The sequence below is a fragment of the Mastacembelus armatus genome, chromosome 7 (assembly GCF_900324485.2).
Source record: "Mastacembelus armatus chromosome 7, fMasArm1.2, whole genome shotgun sequence".
NCBI classification, from domain to species: Eukaryota; Metazoa; Chordata; class Actinopteri; order Synbranchiformes; family Mastacembelidae; genus Mastacembelus; species Mastacembelus armatus.
In genome coordinates, this window is record NC_046639.1 from 14,592,077 (window position 1) to 14,610,064 (window position 17,988).

The following is a 17,988-nucleotide window of genomic DNA, read 5'->3' on the forward strand; positions in this document are numbered from 1 at the left end:
GCACGCACACACACACACACACACACACACAAAGGCAAAAAACCAACATCTTAGTGTTTTTTCAGCATATGTGTAGTCCATGTTTATTTATTAATCGACAGTCTGGGGTTAGTTTGTCAGATACAGTATAGCGCACAATGCAACAAGCGGGTACAACATCAACACACCTCAATATTGTAGTAAATGCCAACACTACCACCAATTCCAACCCCTCATATATGTGTGTTGAGTGTTAAACCAAACTTCTGCCCAGCACAACCCACTCTGCTAAATCCTGTGATACTGATGCATTTTATTTTGTTGTGTTACTCACTGATATCATTGCTACTGATGACAATACTGATCGCAGCATGGTAACTGATAATAGCACTGTTATTACTAGCATTATGGTTATTTTTACCTACATTTTTTTGGTCTTGTTTTTTTTTTTTACTTGTTTTTATGTTGCATTTATTTCCCAAAATATGTATAAAACAATGCTGCAACAGAGACAGACAGGCAGCTAGACAGGGCTGAACAAACAGCATCTGTGTCAGAGCAGAGATAGACAGAAGCCAGACAAAAGCCTGGGAGGCATTTAGCAAGGCCACACTTTGTCTCAAAGTACTATTCTAAAATAAAACAGGGAAAAAATTATTCACCAACCTGATAGTTCATCTTGCTTGTTAAAACAAACTGCAAAGCCCCAGATAAAGACTTAGCGACTACCTTACAAATAAAACTATAAGGATGCAGTTTTTCTTTTTTTTTAAAACTAGGAAGACTGTTCTCCATTAGAATACAAGCATAACTGTCTTTCTGAGATCTATTTTTATTTTTGTAAAAGCAATCCCACATAAAGACTAACTCAGCAATGAATTGTGTATATAAACATGGTATATCTTCTTACTGTGTGCTGCAGAGCTAAGAACACACCAGTGAGTGACACTGTTACCGTGGGTGACATGTTCCTTTATTACTATGGAAGCACACATGCTGGGATTCATGTTGACTCAGTCCCACCATCCTGCTGTCACTAACACCAAATGTGGGTTAATCCGCTGCTGAACACAGCCCCCAAATGTAAATGAAGTTCCTCCTGTTTGTTTGCTAAATCTACAATGACACGATGTTTTAGAACCTTGAAATTTTTTAAAATGAAACTTGTTTTGTTGTTTTTAAAGTTGTCTTCAGTAGGAACTAATAAACTAGCTAATTTGTTTGTAATAATAAAAGAATAACTTAAACCCAACAACAATATGAGAGGTGCTGTTTTCTGTGCGAGAAATGCCTTATCAGGCTTAGCTCTCCAGTCTCTCTCTGCTCTGCAAAAACAGTTAAAAACAAACTCAAGCAAATTCGAGTTATATAAATTGATGAATTGTTAATAATTATCTGTTGCGCATCTAAGTACTATAATGAAATTCAACAAAGGCAAGGGTAATTGTTCTTGCTATTGTTCTAGTGTTCTCTAAATGTTTCTAAGCAACAGGAGGAACCCTGAGGAAAACCCAAGAGGAGATGAACACAATTTGTTCATCTTATAAAAGAAGCAATAAAAAGAAAATGGCAATCTGGAGAGTCTATTTACATTCAGAGAACCAGACTTCAGATTCTCTATTCCTATCAACTCTTTCTCCTCCTCTTCTATCCTTTCTTTCTCATTTGGTGGTCTGCTATTGCTTTGCTACAGAGGAGCCACCATGTGTTTTTTATAGGAGACCGCTTTAAATATGTTTCAGTGTACTAGTGTGTGGATGTGTGCATAGGAGTGTCTCCCTGTCTGTAATCACATTCTGAAATGACCTGAAGAGAAGTGATGGGGAAACAAAGCTTCGTCAGCACTGGATCTACTAGTCAAGCTTTCTGCATATGATTCTTCAAATTACATAGAGACTGTAATCAGTTAGTCACAATATAAATCCCACTGTTTTCATTAGTATTTTGTAGACTATATTATAGAGATAATATTATAAAAACACATTACTTTTAAAAGTAGTGTAGAGCTTTGTGTTTAAATACTACATTGAAATGATAAGGGCATCCTGTATTCAAAATTAGCACAAACATGCTTTGATACGAGCGTGACATAACAAGGCCTTGTTTGGGATGATCACATGATTTTTGGAAGTAGTAAATATGCCACCTGTGTCTTCCCATAAACATTAAAGTTCAATGCTCTGCAAATTAAGAAAACAGGCATATTGTCTTCATCAAATTGATAACACAAGCATAGAATTTTGTTTCTGTAACCTTTGTTACTTCTAGACCAACAAATGTGACTTAATCTGTTGCCAAAAATATCCTGGAAGCAATTACACCATTTCCTATAGTATGAGTAGCATTTGCTTTAGGATATCATTGAGCTTTTTTTTAATTACACTAGATTGGGGAGGGTTTTGTTTAATGTTATCAATTAGCCACATCTTTTTTCAAACTGCCACACATTTATTGTCAATTTGGTGAAGCTATTGTTTTTTGAAGTGTTTTCCTAAGGTGTGGTTGGCTCAAACTCTTATAGCCACTATAACATTATGGTTCTGCATTTTACCTACTAAACAAAGAGGAAGGCGCTGAAAAAAAAATTTAAGTAGAGATAAACGATTGATGCATGGACAAAAAGTAGGAGAGGAGTCTCAACTGGACTCTTTTAAGGCAACAGATCTCCCATCACTGCAGGTCAAAGGGCAGGGATGAAGAGCGTGAACAATCACACATGAGCACTAATTCAGACACACGCAAAGTAACAGTCCTTCTTTAAACTCATATGCTTAATATCAGCTAAATCATTTACAAATGCCTCAACAAGTACCTTGAATCTTAGGTTTGGGAGCCTCTTTAACAGCTGTGCACAGATCAATAAATAGCAAAATCATTCCCAGATGCATGCACAAATCACAAATAAATAGCTTGAAACCAGCAGGGCACAAACACAGCAATACAAAGTGGTTGTTTCGTAATGATATAACTCAAATTGGTGGTAATATACATTAAAAAATGAATATGACTTTAAATATGTAAATGGAAAAAGCAATTTTAAATGCTTTCAACATTGAAATAATGTGGTAGACATAGACAAGATGAAATGAGTTTCATCACCGTCAGCCATCATCTCCCCCTTTGCCCTCCACCTCCCTCTATGTATATTTCTGTGTGTGTGTGTATGTAAACTTGAAGTAGAAAAAATGAGACATCCCATAAACAGCTTCACTTCATAAACCTGGAATGTATTGAGACAGTGTATGTGTATCTGTAACAAGTGTGTCTTTATATTATAACATTACAGGCAGTGGAGTCAGGAGTGGCCTGTCCCTCTGTGGTGCAGGCAGACAATGTAAATGTATGTGTGTTTTGTGTGTATTTTATGTGGTGTGTATCTAGCTGGGCCGGTTCAGGATGCTTGACATGGATGGAGCAACTGGAGGAGGTGGGACAGCATTAACAGGGGAGGCAGGACCAGAACTCTCGTTGCCGTGGGGAACGGGACCCCGGCCACTGTACTGGCCAATAAAGGAGCCATCCTCATTAAACTGGATGTCCACGCTGTCTCCATATTCAGCCAAAGAGTCCTCACTTCCTAGCTTACTGTCCCCGCACAGAGATGGCTGGCTGTCTGAGCGCTTCTCATCTCCATCACTGAAAGGAGACAGATAAATGATATCACTAAATACCATAAATTCTCAGACAGCGAACAGATGACAGTCACTGAATGAAAACATACTGACAGTACAGAAATTAGTGGTAGCCTACTACAACAGCCTACATCGTAAATTTAGTATAATAATAGTATGTAAGGCATTTCGACAGCAATGCTACCATCATTACAATAGGCATGTGAGGCTCACCATACTACTATATAATACGGTAAAACTACATACTTCTTTTTTTACAGAAATAATGTTTTAATACCATGTACAGTAATATTTTCATGCTATACGCCTGATGGATGTTATTGTTAAGCTGCAATCAACAAAACTCAAGGCTTTCTGTGTTTTTTTTAACATTAAAAGTCCACCTATGATTGATTCTGTAAAAACAAGAAATGCAAAAACACCTTAAATATGTCCTTAATGCCCACATACTGAATATGCTTGTAAGAGCCAAAACTGACTTTAAATATTACAGTTGAGTTTTGTTGTTTGTATTACCATACAAAATTGAAAACCATATCAGGATGATACATGATAATAATACCATGGCAGAAACATATGATGTCTGTGTATGATGAACTGTGAAGTCATGTGAGCCACATGTTTAGTAGAGAAAAACTTGGAAGAAACTGACTCAAGTTTGGAACAAAATATATTAAATGTTTTTACTGAGAAAAGCTCAATAAAATGTATTTAAGGATGAAAATAGCACCTCCAATGTGTGAACAGAAATAAATCATCAAACCGACATTGGATACATTGTCGGTTTACATATACATTTACTTTGGAGTTGTAAGTTAATAAGAATAATGCTTCCACCTCTGAACTGTCTTCATTTGATTTTTAAATAGTCAGATAAAAGTCATATAAAATACACCATCCTTGTAACTATTAACTTTTGCTAAGCCATTATTTTACCAAATGATCAGTTCAAGAGCTGAAAGTTAACTAAAACAGAACTACCCATGCATAAAATACACAGTCATTTTTCTTCATAAAGTTCATAGCTGCAAATGTTGTCTGGATTTTATTTGAAATTAAGAATGAAAGTGTAAAAAGGATCCCAAGTAATTTCTGTTGTTTTAACTAAATATTTTTAATTTTCATGTTTATATAGTCTAAGTTCTATGGTAAAACTTCAAATAAACACACATGAATCACAAAACAATTAAAAGGTTTCTCTTTCAGAGTTAAAACCACTGGCCATTGTCATTAGTCCGCCAAAAGCACAACAGCACGACACCACCAACAAAACAGCAGAATCTATCAAGCTACTGTTTTTTTAACTAATAGATAGAGCATCGGACTTGTGACTCGAAAGTTGCAGGTTCAAGTCTCAGGACCAGCAGGAACTGACAGTAAGCAGAGTAAATAGCCAGCGCTTTCGCCACCCTCAATACCATGAGGTGAGAGCATTGGCTGCCCACTGCTGTGTGTGTGCACCTTCTGTGTAGAGCACAAATTCCAAATATGGCTCACCATACTTGGTCACAAGTCACTTTCACCTTCACCTTAACTAATGTGAATAACACACTATCACAACAAAGTCACAGGCACAAAAAGCATAACATGCATGCAATAACTAAAAAAAAAGGCAGTTATGGTGACTTCCTCACCTTTCCAAGGATCTGCAGGCAGAGCATTAAGGAAACAAAGAAAGGTGAGATATCATAGTAGGAGCTGGGAACAATAGAATCATAATGTCAAATGAAACAAGCAGCTAAAAAAATACAAGAATAACTGATTAAAAAATAAGTTTAAAGGTTTCATTCTGAAATACAGGTATTAAAATCTACACTTGTGTAAATTATGTTTATAAAAAGATAAGCAAAAAGTTATTCAAATTTTATTCAAGTTATTCAAATTTAGAAATAATAGTATGTCTTTTGGGAACCAAAAATTCTCCAATTTTTCTGAACCCTTGATGCACTGCTACTGTAAAGCAGCACAGGTCACAGGTTATAGACTGAGTGGGATTAGGAGGAGCACATCATCAGTGGGTGTGTTAGTGAGATCAATCAACTGAGCTCCAGCCTTTCCTGCAAAGCAATGCACTCTTTACTCTTACTTCTGTAATGGACAGGAAAGCCCCTGCTTATTACCCTTGAGTAGAACTCATCACAGAACACTAAAATTAGGGCTGGGAAATAAATAAGTAATAATTATTGCAAACATATTGAAAATAATTAATGAGAAACTGATGAATAATTTATGATAAACATATTTTATCTGTTTGGACTTTGTGCTCAGTGTCTGAAAGAGAATACACCACCGTGTCATGGCTGGCTGGAAAATGTAACGGCACACCTCAAAAGCAAGCAGGCAAAGCCTGCTACTGTTTGATCAATAAAAAAAACTTTACTTGATATAAGCTTTTTAAGCTTTCAAAATATGACAACTCTCCATAAATGTATAGGATTTTTAATATGCAGTTTCCAAAAATGTATTGTTTTCTTTAGTTTGCTTCAGTCATCTGTTCTTATGAAGTAAAGGAATTCAGTGTACTTATATAGTGCTGTCCTGCGCAGTTGAGCAAACTTTCTGTAAAGTAGTTTTACACTGTTTGCTCATTCACCCACTTACACTGATGACGCCACACAATCAGACCCACTCACACAGAAATGGGACAATGTGCTAAGTTTGAGGCAAAACCAGAAAACATAAAACTGGTGCCTTTTACTGGGATGACAGAAGACCTAGCGTGTCCAGCTAGACTAAGGCCCTGTCCCAATACCCACACTTGTACCATTGTGCCCCTCAGCTATGCGTTCCTGTTGAAGGGTGCAAGTGCGTAGGGTGTCCCAATTCACTGGTGAGCTTCTCCGCCCCTGCCTACTTCTGCCCTTAATGCACACTTTATGTAAGTGCATTAAGAGCACAAGTAGGTGGGCTTAGCTTAAGGATATTACCCAGAATTCCTCTGGTGGTGTGGTTTCCAACCAGTGAAGAAAAAAAGTGGAAATGCAGTGTGGTTTTGGTGGACTTTTGGGAACAGCATGATAAGAATAAGAAAGTTCTTATTAAGTGTAAGTAAAAATTTGTTCATGTATAGCCCCATATATATTTACACATATTAGGATGTAGTTAAAATGTACCTGGTGATTTATAATAAATTTTAGCAGCAATACTGCATACAGTGCAACTACCGCCATTTTTTGTTCAAGGGGTGTCGCATTGATGACGTAGCAATGACGTATGACAGATGGGTGACGTGCCTCAAGCTGTCTCAATTCTACACCTCAGCGCACTTGTTCCCTGATGCACTTATTAACTAAAGTGCATCCAAAAAGTGCCCAGTGGTTTTAGTTGTAAAAACATGTGAATACACAGTGTTATCACCAGTTCTGTACATATTTTTCAAAGTAAATAGCAAAAGCCAGTTGTAGAAAGATTTGTGGACTTGGGACTGGTATTGAGAAACGTTATGAAGTCAAACCCATTGCAGATAAACAGCTGTGACTGTCTCAGCTTTTTTGAGGCCAGAGAAAAAGACCCTCTACGGCACTGGTACCAGACCCACATTCTATCGTTAAGAAAGGAGTGGAGTGAGAGGCTGACAGAAGACTCACCTATATTCTCCAAAGGCTTCATCTTTCATTGGTCGAGCCTCAGAGTCCACTTCTTTGTCTTCTTTGTCTTTCACTGAGGGGAAAACAGCTGAGCATCAAACTCTTAAATGCAGACTTAAGTGTATGCGTGTGTGGGGGGAGGGTGCCGTGTGTGTTTAGTCGTTCATATGAGTGTGTAGTTGGTCCTACCTGCGTATTTGCCACCCTTGCTGCGTTTGATAAGGCAGAGGATGAGCAGTATCAGCACCAGCAGCACAATGGCGCTGATGAGTCCTATCAACCACCCTTGGGTTGCAAACCCAGCAGGCATCTCTGATGGAACTGAGAGCAGTACAGCAGTTGTCAGCAAGACTAAATAAATCCTTAGTATAATACCAACAAGTCTGTTCTCTGTGATCTGTAAACTGTTTCCTGGGTAAGCGAATTCACTTCCCGTTGCTAACGTGTTGTGCTGTGCATTTCTGTACAGCTTGTTTACAGATCTCTAGTCTAACACACTTTACTTGTGGTTCCCAGAGTTTCCAAAAGTGGAATAGAAGGCAGAGCCTTTATCTATCAAGCTCCTCTCGTCGAACCAGTCTGGGTTCAGGAGGCAGACACTCTCCGTACATTTAAGGCTAACCTTCCTTTTTGACATTTGTCAAAACTTTGTCATAACTATATGGTTTCCTACCTATATGGTTTCTCCTGTTAAAGGGAGCTTTTTCCTCTCCACTGGTGCCAAGTGCTTGCTCATATGAAATTTGTTGGGTTTCTAAGTGCGCTGAGATCATATTTGTTATGATTTGGTGCTATACATATAAGACTAAATTCAACTGAACATCAGGTGTCACTGCCTATTATACCATGTAGCATCATCTAAGTACAAGAAAATCAATGGGCTGATGCTCTTTTACTTAAGAAATCATGGAGTAATTCTGTTTGGTTGAGTTGTTTTCCAGACATCAGTTATTTTATTTTAGTGTACTGACCTAGAACTAGCCTCAAATCAAGAATGTATACATTAGTTCAAACTGAAACACAAAAAGATAAGCACAAAATACACATTGTTTGTAAGTACAGCCCACAAGTGTGTGTTTCTACACAAATACTATACCTGGTCCCCTGGTCCTTGTCACATCTTCCCATTCAGTGTAATTTCCATGCATAATCATAAGGTGGTACTGTGTTCCTTGTTGGAGGCCTGTCAGCGAATAGAAACCCTGAGTGGAGTTCACTATTTCTGACTCCTCCCACCGGCCCCCAGCTGAGAAACAGACATACACAAACACACAAATGCCATCAGTTAGTGAAGACATTGTCTCTCACATATTCTCACTAATGAATATTTCTCTCTTTCTGACTTCTTTTTCATTTTCATTTCTCTTCTATCCCATCTATCTGTAATGATAATGGATAAACCTATAAGCACTTATTAAACTGATAATGGCATCCTCCTCTTTCATTTTTCGGTTATAGCATTTATGCCTAAAAGTAAAAGCCGTGTTTCCTCCATTACCACATTTTACTTTCCTTTTAGATTTTTCCCTCTCCCTCGCTCCAACTTTTTCTTACCGCTCTTTCTTAAGTAGCGGATGCGAAAACCATGGTTCCTGTGTCGCTCTCCAGGTGCCCAGGTTAGGTTGAGTGATGTGTTACTGGGGACTATGGTGATATTTGATGGGGGAACTGGAAGGTGACAATGAAAGATAGTAGTTTTGTAGTAACAAACAGGAAGAAAGCAGAATGAGGAATTTAATGAAAGTTATAAAAGGACAGCAGTGAGAAATAAAAACACCTGTCTGTATTGGACAAAAAATATAAATTGTCAGGTGGAATACTGTAAACAAATCACTGCAATTTCACCTCCATCAAACAGCGTGGCACCCCTCTGTGTGATGGGAGGGCCGTCTCCAGCGGCGGTACGTGCTATCACTTTGAAGTTGTAATAACTATTGGGATCCAGCTGGTCCAACACAATGTGAGTCACACTGGGATCACTGATCATCTGCATCTGTAAAAGGCTGTCTCTGCTCTCCACCTCTACAGAGGATACAAAAATCAGTTGGGGTTATGTGTGCTTTCCTCCTTGAATTTTGTATCCACTTCTTGACAGTTTTTGTATGGTTCCTTTGGTGTCTTTTGCACTCTTGCATGCAGTATATGGTATACATTTTAAGCACAATTAGCTGCAGCTGCACGATTTTCAGTGTATGAACGATGTGTTCCCAATAGTATAATGTTCCCAATAAATAGTAAAGTTCCCAATAAATAATGTAGTGCTGGCAAGTCTGTAGTCTAGGTTTACTATTTATACTAGTGGAACTATACATTTCATTCAGTGTCATTGTTATGATATAATTCTATCACAAAATTGTCAGACATGCAAACTGTGTACCCTACTGGCTATTGTGTTATCCACTTAGTTTTTGATCTACTCTGCCTATTGGTGCTCCCTTATGGATTTCCATTTTTAGTTGTGTATTTCCCATAAATCAAAACTCGTAACTAATTTTAAAAAACACAACATAACAAATGACACAGTTTGTGTCTTTTTGTCATTATGCCATTATTTTGCTGTGTGCATCATGAACTGTTTTTGGCACTGTGGAAAAGTGAAAGTCATGTTTGATGCAAGGATTCTGAAAGGTCTGTCAACTTATCCTGCTTCTATATTATCACTGGTCAAGTTGACTGTCCACGGCATGCCAAAGGACCTGCAGGTCACTGGGAAATGTCCCAGGGCTCCTGATGGAGTGTCTACCACTGCTCCAGCTTGACCAACTAGAGCAATCAAATGCTACTTCCACATAAATCAACCAGTGATAAATTTCCAATAGAAATATAGCATGGTAGAGCCTCAGATCCAGGAGGAACAAGGGTACTCGAGAGTTCATGGGAGTTTGCCCAACCAGTTCACATGTGCTATGTGAACTTAGAGAAGGCATTCAACCACGTCCCTCATGACATCTTGTGGTAGATGCTCTGGGAGTATGGGGTCCACGGCCTAAGGGCTATTCGGCTGTGCAACCGAAGCAGGAACTTGATTTGCATCGCCAGCAGTAAGTCAGACCTATTCCCAGTGCATGTCTGGCTGTGGCAGGGTTGCCCTTTGTCACTGGTTCTGTTCATTATTTTTCTGGACAGGGGCCGGAGGGTGTCCAGCTCAGAGACCACAGGATTTCATCTCTGCTTTTTGCAGATGATGTCATCCTGTTGGCTCCATCAAGCATGCATTGGTGCAGTTTGCACTGAATGTGAAGCGGTCGGGGATGAGAATCAGCACCTCCAGGTCTGGAGTCTGGTTCTCAACCAGAAAAAGGTGGCTTGCCATCTCCAGGTCTGGGGAGACATCCTGCCTCAGGTGGAGGAGTTTAAGTATTTTGGGATCTTGTTCACAAGTGTGGGAAGGACGGAACGTGAAATGGACAGTTGGATTGATGCATTGGCAGCAGCAATGCGGTCGATATAGCAGTCTGTTGTAGTGAAGAAGGAGCTGAGCCAAATAGGCGATGCTCTCGATTTACCAGTTAATCTACGTTCCTACTCTCACCTATGGTGATGAGCTTTGGGTCATGACTGAAAGGACATGATTTCGGATACAAGCAGCTGAAATGAGCTTCCTTCACAGGGTGGCCAGGAGCTCCCGTATAAATAGGGTGAGGAGCCCAGTCACCCAGGTGGAGCTTGGAGTAGAGCCACTGCTCCTCCACATTGAGAGGACCCAGCTGAGGTGCCTTGGGCATCTGTTCCGGATGCCTCCTGGGCGCTTCCCTGGGGCATGTCCCACCGGGAGGAGGCCCCGGGGAAGATCCAGGACACGCTTGAGGGACTATGTCTCTCACCTGGCCTGGGAACGCCTCAGTGTCCCCCCAGAAGAGTTGGAAGAAGTGTCCAGGGAAAAGGAAGTCTGGGTATCCCTGCTTAGGATGGAATTAAGCAATACCAAGGGCAAAGTTACTTCTACTCTGACCCATGCCAGTGATAGCAGTGATCAGGGGCATAATGTTTTAAGGGTTAGAGTCTGTTTATCTGCATGTCCATATTTACATCTGTTTGTCCCATTCTCATGAAAGCAATATCTCAGAAACACATTAAGGAATTTTCTTCAAATGTGGTACTAACATACATGTGGAATCAAGAGAGATCTAATTAGATTTTGGTGGTCAAAGATTAATGTCACCGTGACTTCTTAACTGTCCATTCTCTATCAGGCCACCAGCAGCACCATTTTCTTTTCCTAATCCACTGCACAAAGCTGATTTCTACCTATTCCCAAGCAAATAGGAAGTATTTGGTAGTTCAGTCTGTCTCATATCTACATTACATCTACTTGGATTCAGCTGTTGTAGATAGTTCCAGAGGCTTGCTTGTGCAGTAGTTTAATTGAATGCTACAGCCATTTCATACATAAATACAGAGAGTGTGTTTTGTTCTGCAAGGTACTGTAGATTCTGATGTGCAATGATGGGTGTATGAATCTTGAATAGAGACATTTTGCTTTTGTATTGTGAATTTTAATTTTGTTTAGGAGATGCATACGATAAGTTAATGGTTTTTTGGCTCTGTTAATGCATATCTTGTGATTGTACAAATAGCATCTTGCATATGGTTTCATCTGATTCCATCTGACTTTTAATTTTATCTAAATGTATAATGTATTATGTACATCAACTAATCTGAATTAACAGTTACAACTAAAACACAGCTTTTGTCTGCACCACATAATAAAAGTGCTCTTATATCAAATGCAAAAACCTAAAGTTCTTTCTTCAGCGACCAGTTCCTGCTTTTACCCATGTGGAGGCAGAAAGAAACACTTATTTTTTAGCTTTTAATAATAAAATTAGAAATTGTATTTTCATTATTTTGTCCTCCCAACCCCAGTCACTTCAGTATATCCCCATATAACATAACCATTATCAAAACCTACCCTGTTGATACTGCACCATGTATCCCAGCAGTATGCCATTTGTTTCAACTGGAGGGGTCCAGTAGAGAATCAGTGAGTTCTCTGATGGGCTATCAAATGTCAATGATGCAGGAGGACCAGGAACTACGCAGACACAGACACAGACACATACACATACACCAGTGAACATATAGCTGAATATTTCATAACTCATAGAATTATAAGACGTTGAAGACTCTTCAGTATGTACATTTTTTAGCCCTAGTAGATACTGCATTAGGGTGATTAAGCCCCCCACTAATTTCAGAATTTCAGATCTACACAATGTGATGCATTCCAAATAAAACATACTGTATAGTGTGAGTTAATACGAAATACAAGTTCAATAAAGCTGAATGATGTCTAGTGCAGCACAGTGACTTGAGTAGTTAGCACTGTTGCCTCACAGCACGAAGGTCCCGGATTTGCGACCCGTGCTTGCGTGGGTTTACTCCGGGTACTTGGGTTTCCTTCCACAATCCAAAAACATGCATGTTAGGTTGATTGGTGACTCTGAAATTGCCCATAGGAGTGAATGTGATTGTGTGAGGTTGTTTGTTTCTGTGTCTTTATGTGGCCCTGCAATGGACTGGTGACCTGTCCAGGGTGTACCCCTGCCTTTCACCCAAAAGAAAGCTAGGATAGGCTCCAGCAGATCCCTGAGACCCTAGGTAGGAATAAGCGGGTATAGATAATGGATGGATGAATTGTGTCTACCCAACTTTACTGTGGCTTCTCATTTGAACTCACCTCCCTCCGAGGTGTTGAAACGGTGAGGTGTGGAGTGGGGGCCCTCTCCTTTACTGTTAAAGGCTGTGATGAAAAGCTCATACCGAGAATAAAGTTTAAGCCCTGTCACTTCTTCTGAGGTTCTATTGCCATGGACAACCACCACTCTACTGTCTTTGGCTTGCTCCTTGCTCTTCCCTCGGTCCAATCTTTCCTCTTTCTCCTCCTTGTGGTGTAGTTTTCCAAGAGACCTCCGGACGCGCTCCCCCAGGGAACCCAACCTCCTGACATAGATCTGACAGGGGAACATTAATTAGTTGACAATGAAAAAAATTGCAAAAAGGATCTGATGCTTTTCTCTGATTGTAAACTGGATATCTGGGCTATAGGAACTTATGAATGGAACATTTTTCATTATGCTTAGCATTTAATCAACTATTCAATTCATTCATAAAAAATTTGAAAAAAAATAAATAAATAGATAAAATTGATCCTGAAAATAATGTCTATGAAAAACTGAAAATGACAGGGTGATGTCATCAAACGTTCTAAAATATTATCAAAATAGATGCTAATTACTTTTATATTGTTCATATAAGTTTATGTAACAAGCAATTTTGGAAATAAAGATGAAAACCTTTTTCTGCATAATCCTAAAATCGACTGTAAGAAATTAGTGATGAAAAACAGGTTTTGTAAAAAAAATTGTAAATAGTAAAATCCACTCACATAGTAATTGGTCCATCATTCACTGATAGATTTGTCCCTTGATCAATTTGGCCAAGACACAAAACTACACTACATTCTTTATGCAGAGGAATGAAGCGGACAAGTAGGTGAAGATTATGAGTTAAACTAAGCCAGTTATTTAAAATGTTTTAAATCAGAATAACAAACAGTAACAAACTAATAGGATCAAACTTGTAGCCTAACCTGGCAGTTAAAAATTATTTCATTATTTCCAACATAAAAATATTGCTGCTTTTTCTTGTTTTCTGCATTGAAAAAAATAACCTGTTGGGTGGACATAGTAAAATTATGGAAAGAATTTCCACCTAAATCATGCTTTAATATAGTTATCATATTGTAACTACAACATGAATGCAATATGGTGCAGTTACATATGCACTGGTACCTTGTATCCCAGTAGCAAACCTCGGACATTTTGGGCTTCTTTCCACTTGACTCTGACTGTCCTGTTCATTACAGTTGATTCAACTCCTGTGGGTGCCTCCTGAGGATCTGAGAGAGAGGGACAGAGAGGGTGGAAAGACAGGATGACAAAACATCCAGTGAGCATAAAACAACAATAGCATTCTAATTTAAATGACGGAATTAGCAGATGAATTACATTTTTGAATAAAATGTGCAAAATGCAAAGGGCACCAGCAGTTTCCTCTTTCTTCTATTCATGAAATACATCTGTGGCAAAAACAGGTCTCATAAACTCATAGAAGAAAACTGTCAACGATAAAGCTAACTAACTTGTGCAAAGGCAAAACAACTAACAGACTGAGCCACACTGTGGAGGAAGCCTCTTGCTACTCCATGAGCCCGGCTCACCTGCTACCCAAGTCTCTGATGTGGGTACATTCAGTTTCTCTATCAACCCTTTAAACAAACTCTCACCAGCCAGTCAGCCCAAACTGACACTGAAAAGGTCAGACAAGAAGTTCCTCCTTCAAACTGTAACTTTGCACAAAATTGTCATGCTGTTACAAATGCCAGGCATGTATCATGTGGTATTACACTATTAGCTGTTATCATGAAGCTCATAAAAACAGAATGCTGCTCCGTCACTGAAGATCAAGACTCTTGACCTACAGACATTTTCCCAACATAACTCAGCTACTGAGATCAGCTACCACTCTGCACTATGACAAACGGCACAAAAGAATTCCTGTTTTCCATTATAAATGAGATCTGAACACAACAGGGCATTCATGTGGACAAGTCATTCAACTGGTTATTGGTGTTTTATTCCAGAGAAAAAGAGATATTGGATTTGACATAATGACTCCACCATCTGATGTGTGGAATGAATGTCAGTTTAAATAAATTTAAAGCCTTATTCACCTTCTGTCATCATTTTCTGGATCGTTTAAGGGTTATCTGAAAGCTTCTGAGCATTTATTTGCGCCTCAGACAAATTTTGGAGTAAGTGATGTTTTGTTTTGTTGTGACAGTCTCTTAAGAGGTGAAAACAAGATGAAAGGACTAAAACAATTAATGATTTAACGTTAGGACCTAGTATCACAGAGCTTTCAAAGGCTCATAGATATGAGCTTTTAACGGCTCTTTTATCACAGTATTTTTAGTTATGTCAGTGGAATGAATGATCCAAAGTGTTCATGTGACATACTGTCCTCCCCGGAGTGTCCAATCTCAGGGTCCGGTGCTGGTCCTTCTCCAAGTGAGTTGACAGCCTGAACTTTGATCTCAAATGGTGTGTAAGTTCCTGTGTTGTTTACCAAAAATGGAGGTGATTCTATGTAGCCATGGTTCCAGTGTGCATTTTTACTTCCAGCTTCCCGCCATGACACCTTGTACTGGAAGCGCTTGCCATTATGTGAGCGCCTGTCCATTTCCTGCAAAGATGTGCAAGAATATAAAGTGTATTTGGATACAACTTGGCATGTATGCATGCACAAACACTTCAATGCAACTAAAAGTCCTCCATTCAAACTCCTACTCTATCTTAACAAGAGTATATGGTTTGTCGCTGCAGTAGAATGCTAAATTAAACTTGGCTACAAAAAATATGGCATTTGCACTAAAAACCAGTTGTATATCCTCACTATATTGCTGTATTTTCCTTCTTTGCATGTTAAACAGTAACTAAAGCTTTGAAATAAATGTAGTGGAAAAAGAATGATATTTGCCAAATGAAGCAGAAGTATATAACATAACATAAAATGAAAATACTCAAGTGAAGTACAAGTACCTCAAAATTGTGCTTACTGTAAATACAATACTTGACTAACAGTATGCATAGATACTTTCCACAACTACTATTAGAGTACTCACATCCCATGTAATTTTCAGAGTTTTGGGGTCTGTGGAGTCACTGCGCACACCACTGGGATTACTGTCAGGAACTGAAGGAAGGACAGGGATGGAGAAAGACACTTTGTAAAGACAGAAAACATTTGTTGCTGAGAGGTAGATTAGAAGATTGACACCACTCTCAAGTCTGTTTGTTCAATGTGAAAATACAGTCAGAAGCTGGTTAACTGATTTGGCATAAATACACAGAACTCGGGGAAACAGCCAACCTCTCTGTGTCAGTAGGTAATAAAATCCAAATGTAAAAACAAATTGGAGTTCTATGAGATGTTATGTGCTGCACTAGTCTTTGTTTGGTACTAAGAGAAGCTCACTATCTGGGAAGTGTATCTTCACAATCAGTGATCAGATGTGAAGGAGACATCATTCTTCTCATATAACTCTTATGTGAACTCCCAAAATTATGTCCTAATCTTTTTCCTTTCCTTACTATTCCTTATTACAGATTTCAAATATCCTCTCCCGATACATTTTAAGGACTATACAAATACTGCTATGAACAGGGCCTGAAACACATCTGTTTTTTTTTATTTGAAGATTCAAATATTGAAATATATGCTAATGATACCAAGGCTCATGCCCTGCCCACGCTCTTTAACAGAGGAAAGTGTAAACAGCCTGTTAACCTGGGCAGACACTGCAATTTTTAATAATCATGTAAAATGATTAATTGACACTGCATTTTTAATCAGCAATCCTACATGGCCTGAACCTGCATCCTGTCATGTGACTGCTCGTAATGAACACTCAAACACAAGCCCTGGACAGGTTTGTTCATTGACAATTCAATAAAGTTTTTTTTAAAGAATATGGCCACATGCTAGAGGTTGGTGACATCAAGAAGAAAACCAGCATTAGTTCTATTTCACTATGCAAAGAAACAAACAAACAAAACTGTTCACAAAATGTAATCTCCCATCTGCGCAGTGTTTGTTTGGAGTAACTTTGTACGGAAAGTGGGAAATTAGACAGACAGCTGACCAAAATGTCTGACTTGCAGGAAATCCATATGATTGTCTGAAAGCCAGCTCATGTTGGACTCTGAATAACAACAAATCTAATGTTTAAATGAATTGGGGTCTGCCCAGCTTTGGCGATGAACTCTGCACATACACCTGTCAGTAGAGTAAAGGTCGATATTTATGGGGTACAAATGAGAAAAAACATAGTTTTGGTATAGATGGTCTTTAATGGAGACAAGTTCAGTCTAGGAATTAACATCTGACTAGATATTTAGTGAAAATCTAATCACAGCATTAAACATTTCAGCTTCAGCATCTAGTGAAACTCACCAGCTGGCGGCGTGCTGTGGTAGCCTGAGGGGATGCTAGGATCGCTTCGGCCGATCTCATTGACAGCGATGACCCGGAAGCGGTAGGTGCAGTAGGGATGAAGGGACAGCTGTTGATGGTTGAAGTCGCCGGGCACTCTCTTCCACTCCTCCCACCTCCACTTCCCCTCCTCTGTGTGCTGCTCCTCCCGGGCTTCCACAATGAACTCTGACAGGACAACACAGAATTAGTGAAGACTAAAGACTACTTCTGATAAGATGTAGCAGATAAGTTTTTAAGCAAAACCAGAGGGATCTGTGATGAAGAAATAAAGGGAAAACTCTTTTCATTCATGAACTCAGGTAACATTTAGTTCTAGAAGAATTTCACCGATAGTCTTTCATGAAAGTCTTATCATATCTGACTACAATGGGAAACTGTTGTAAGTTGAGCAGAAATCCCTGAATTACTGTTACAGTTAATATATACATCAGAGGCATAGTGAACATGCTGAGCAATATCTTAAGCACTGGAAATATAAATATAGGTTTTCTGACATGGACATGGCAACCCCAACTGCTCCACAGCCGCTCCTGCAGCCATCACGTCTGAGACGACAGAGTTGATACATTCAGCCTGAGCCACACCCAAAATAAAGAGACATATGGACTGCCATCAGTGGCTCAATATCTGAAAAGACTGCCCTGAGTGTTTCAAAACAACAGTGGCATGGACCTATGCCCAGCAAAATGCTTTTCTTTCTTGCATGCTCACTCCTTACTCCAAGTATTTCA

General features: G+C 39.1%; 1 protein-coding gene across 3 annotated transcripts in view; it reads right to left on the reverse strand.

Moving 5' to 3' along the window:
• Positions 1-405: 405 nt before the first annotated feature.
• The window catches only part of LOC113146195 (neural cell adhesion molecule L1.1-like), a 68,919-nt gene continuing 51,336 nt past the window's right edge, over positions 406-17,988 (reverse strand). For 2 of the 3 annotated variants that reach the window (XM_026333525.1, XM_026333523.1), the window contains 13 exons: positions 17,216-17,422; positions 15,885-15,955; positions 15,220-15,445; positions 13,993-14,099; positions 12,879-13,152; positions 12,111-12,233; positions 9,044-9,220; positions 8,753-8,866; positions 8,295-8,444; positions 7,388-7,519; positions 7,199-7,271; positions 5,246-5,257; positions 406-3,615 (listed from right to left, as the gene is read on the reverse strand). In XM_026333525.1, the coding sequence (XP_026189310.1) occupies positions 3,357-3,615; positions 5,246-5,257; positions 7,199-7,271; positions 7,388-7,519; positions 8,295-8,444; positions 8,753-8,866; positions 9,044-9,220; positions 12,111-12,233; positions 12,879-13,152; positions 13,993-14,099; positions 15,220-15,445; positions 15,885-15,955; positions 17,216-17,422 (1,925 nt within the window). In that variant the 3' untranslated portion in view covers positions 406-3,356. The remainder of the gene's footprint in view (positions 3,616-5,245; positions 5,258-7,198; positions 7,272-7,387; positions 7,520-8,294; positions 8,445-8,752; positions 8,867-9,043; positions 9,221-12,110; positions 12,234-12,878; positions 13,153-13,992; positions 14,100-15,219; positions 15,446-15,884; positions 15,956-17,215; positions 17,423-17,988) is intronic. The other variant, XM_026333524.1, reaches the window with a different exon arrangement.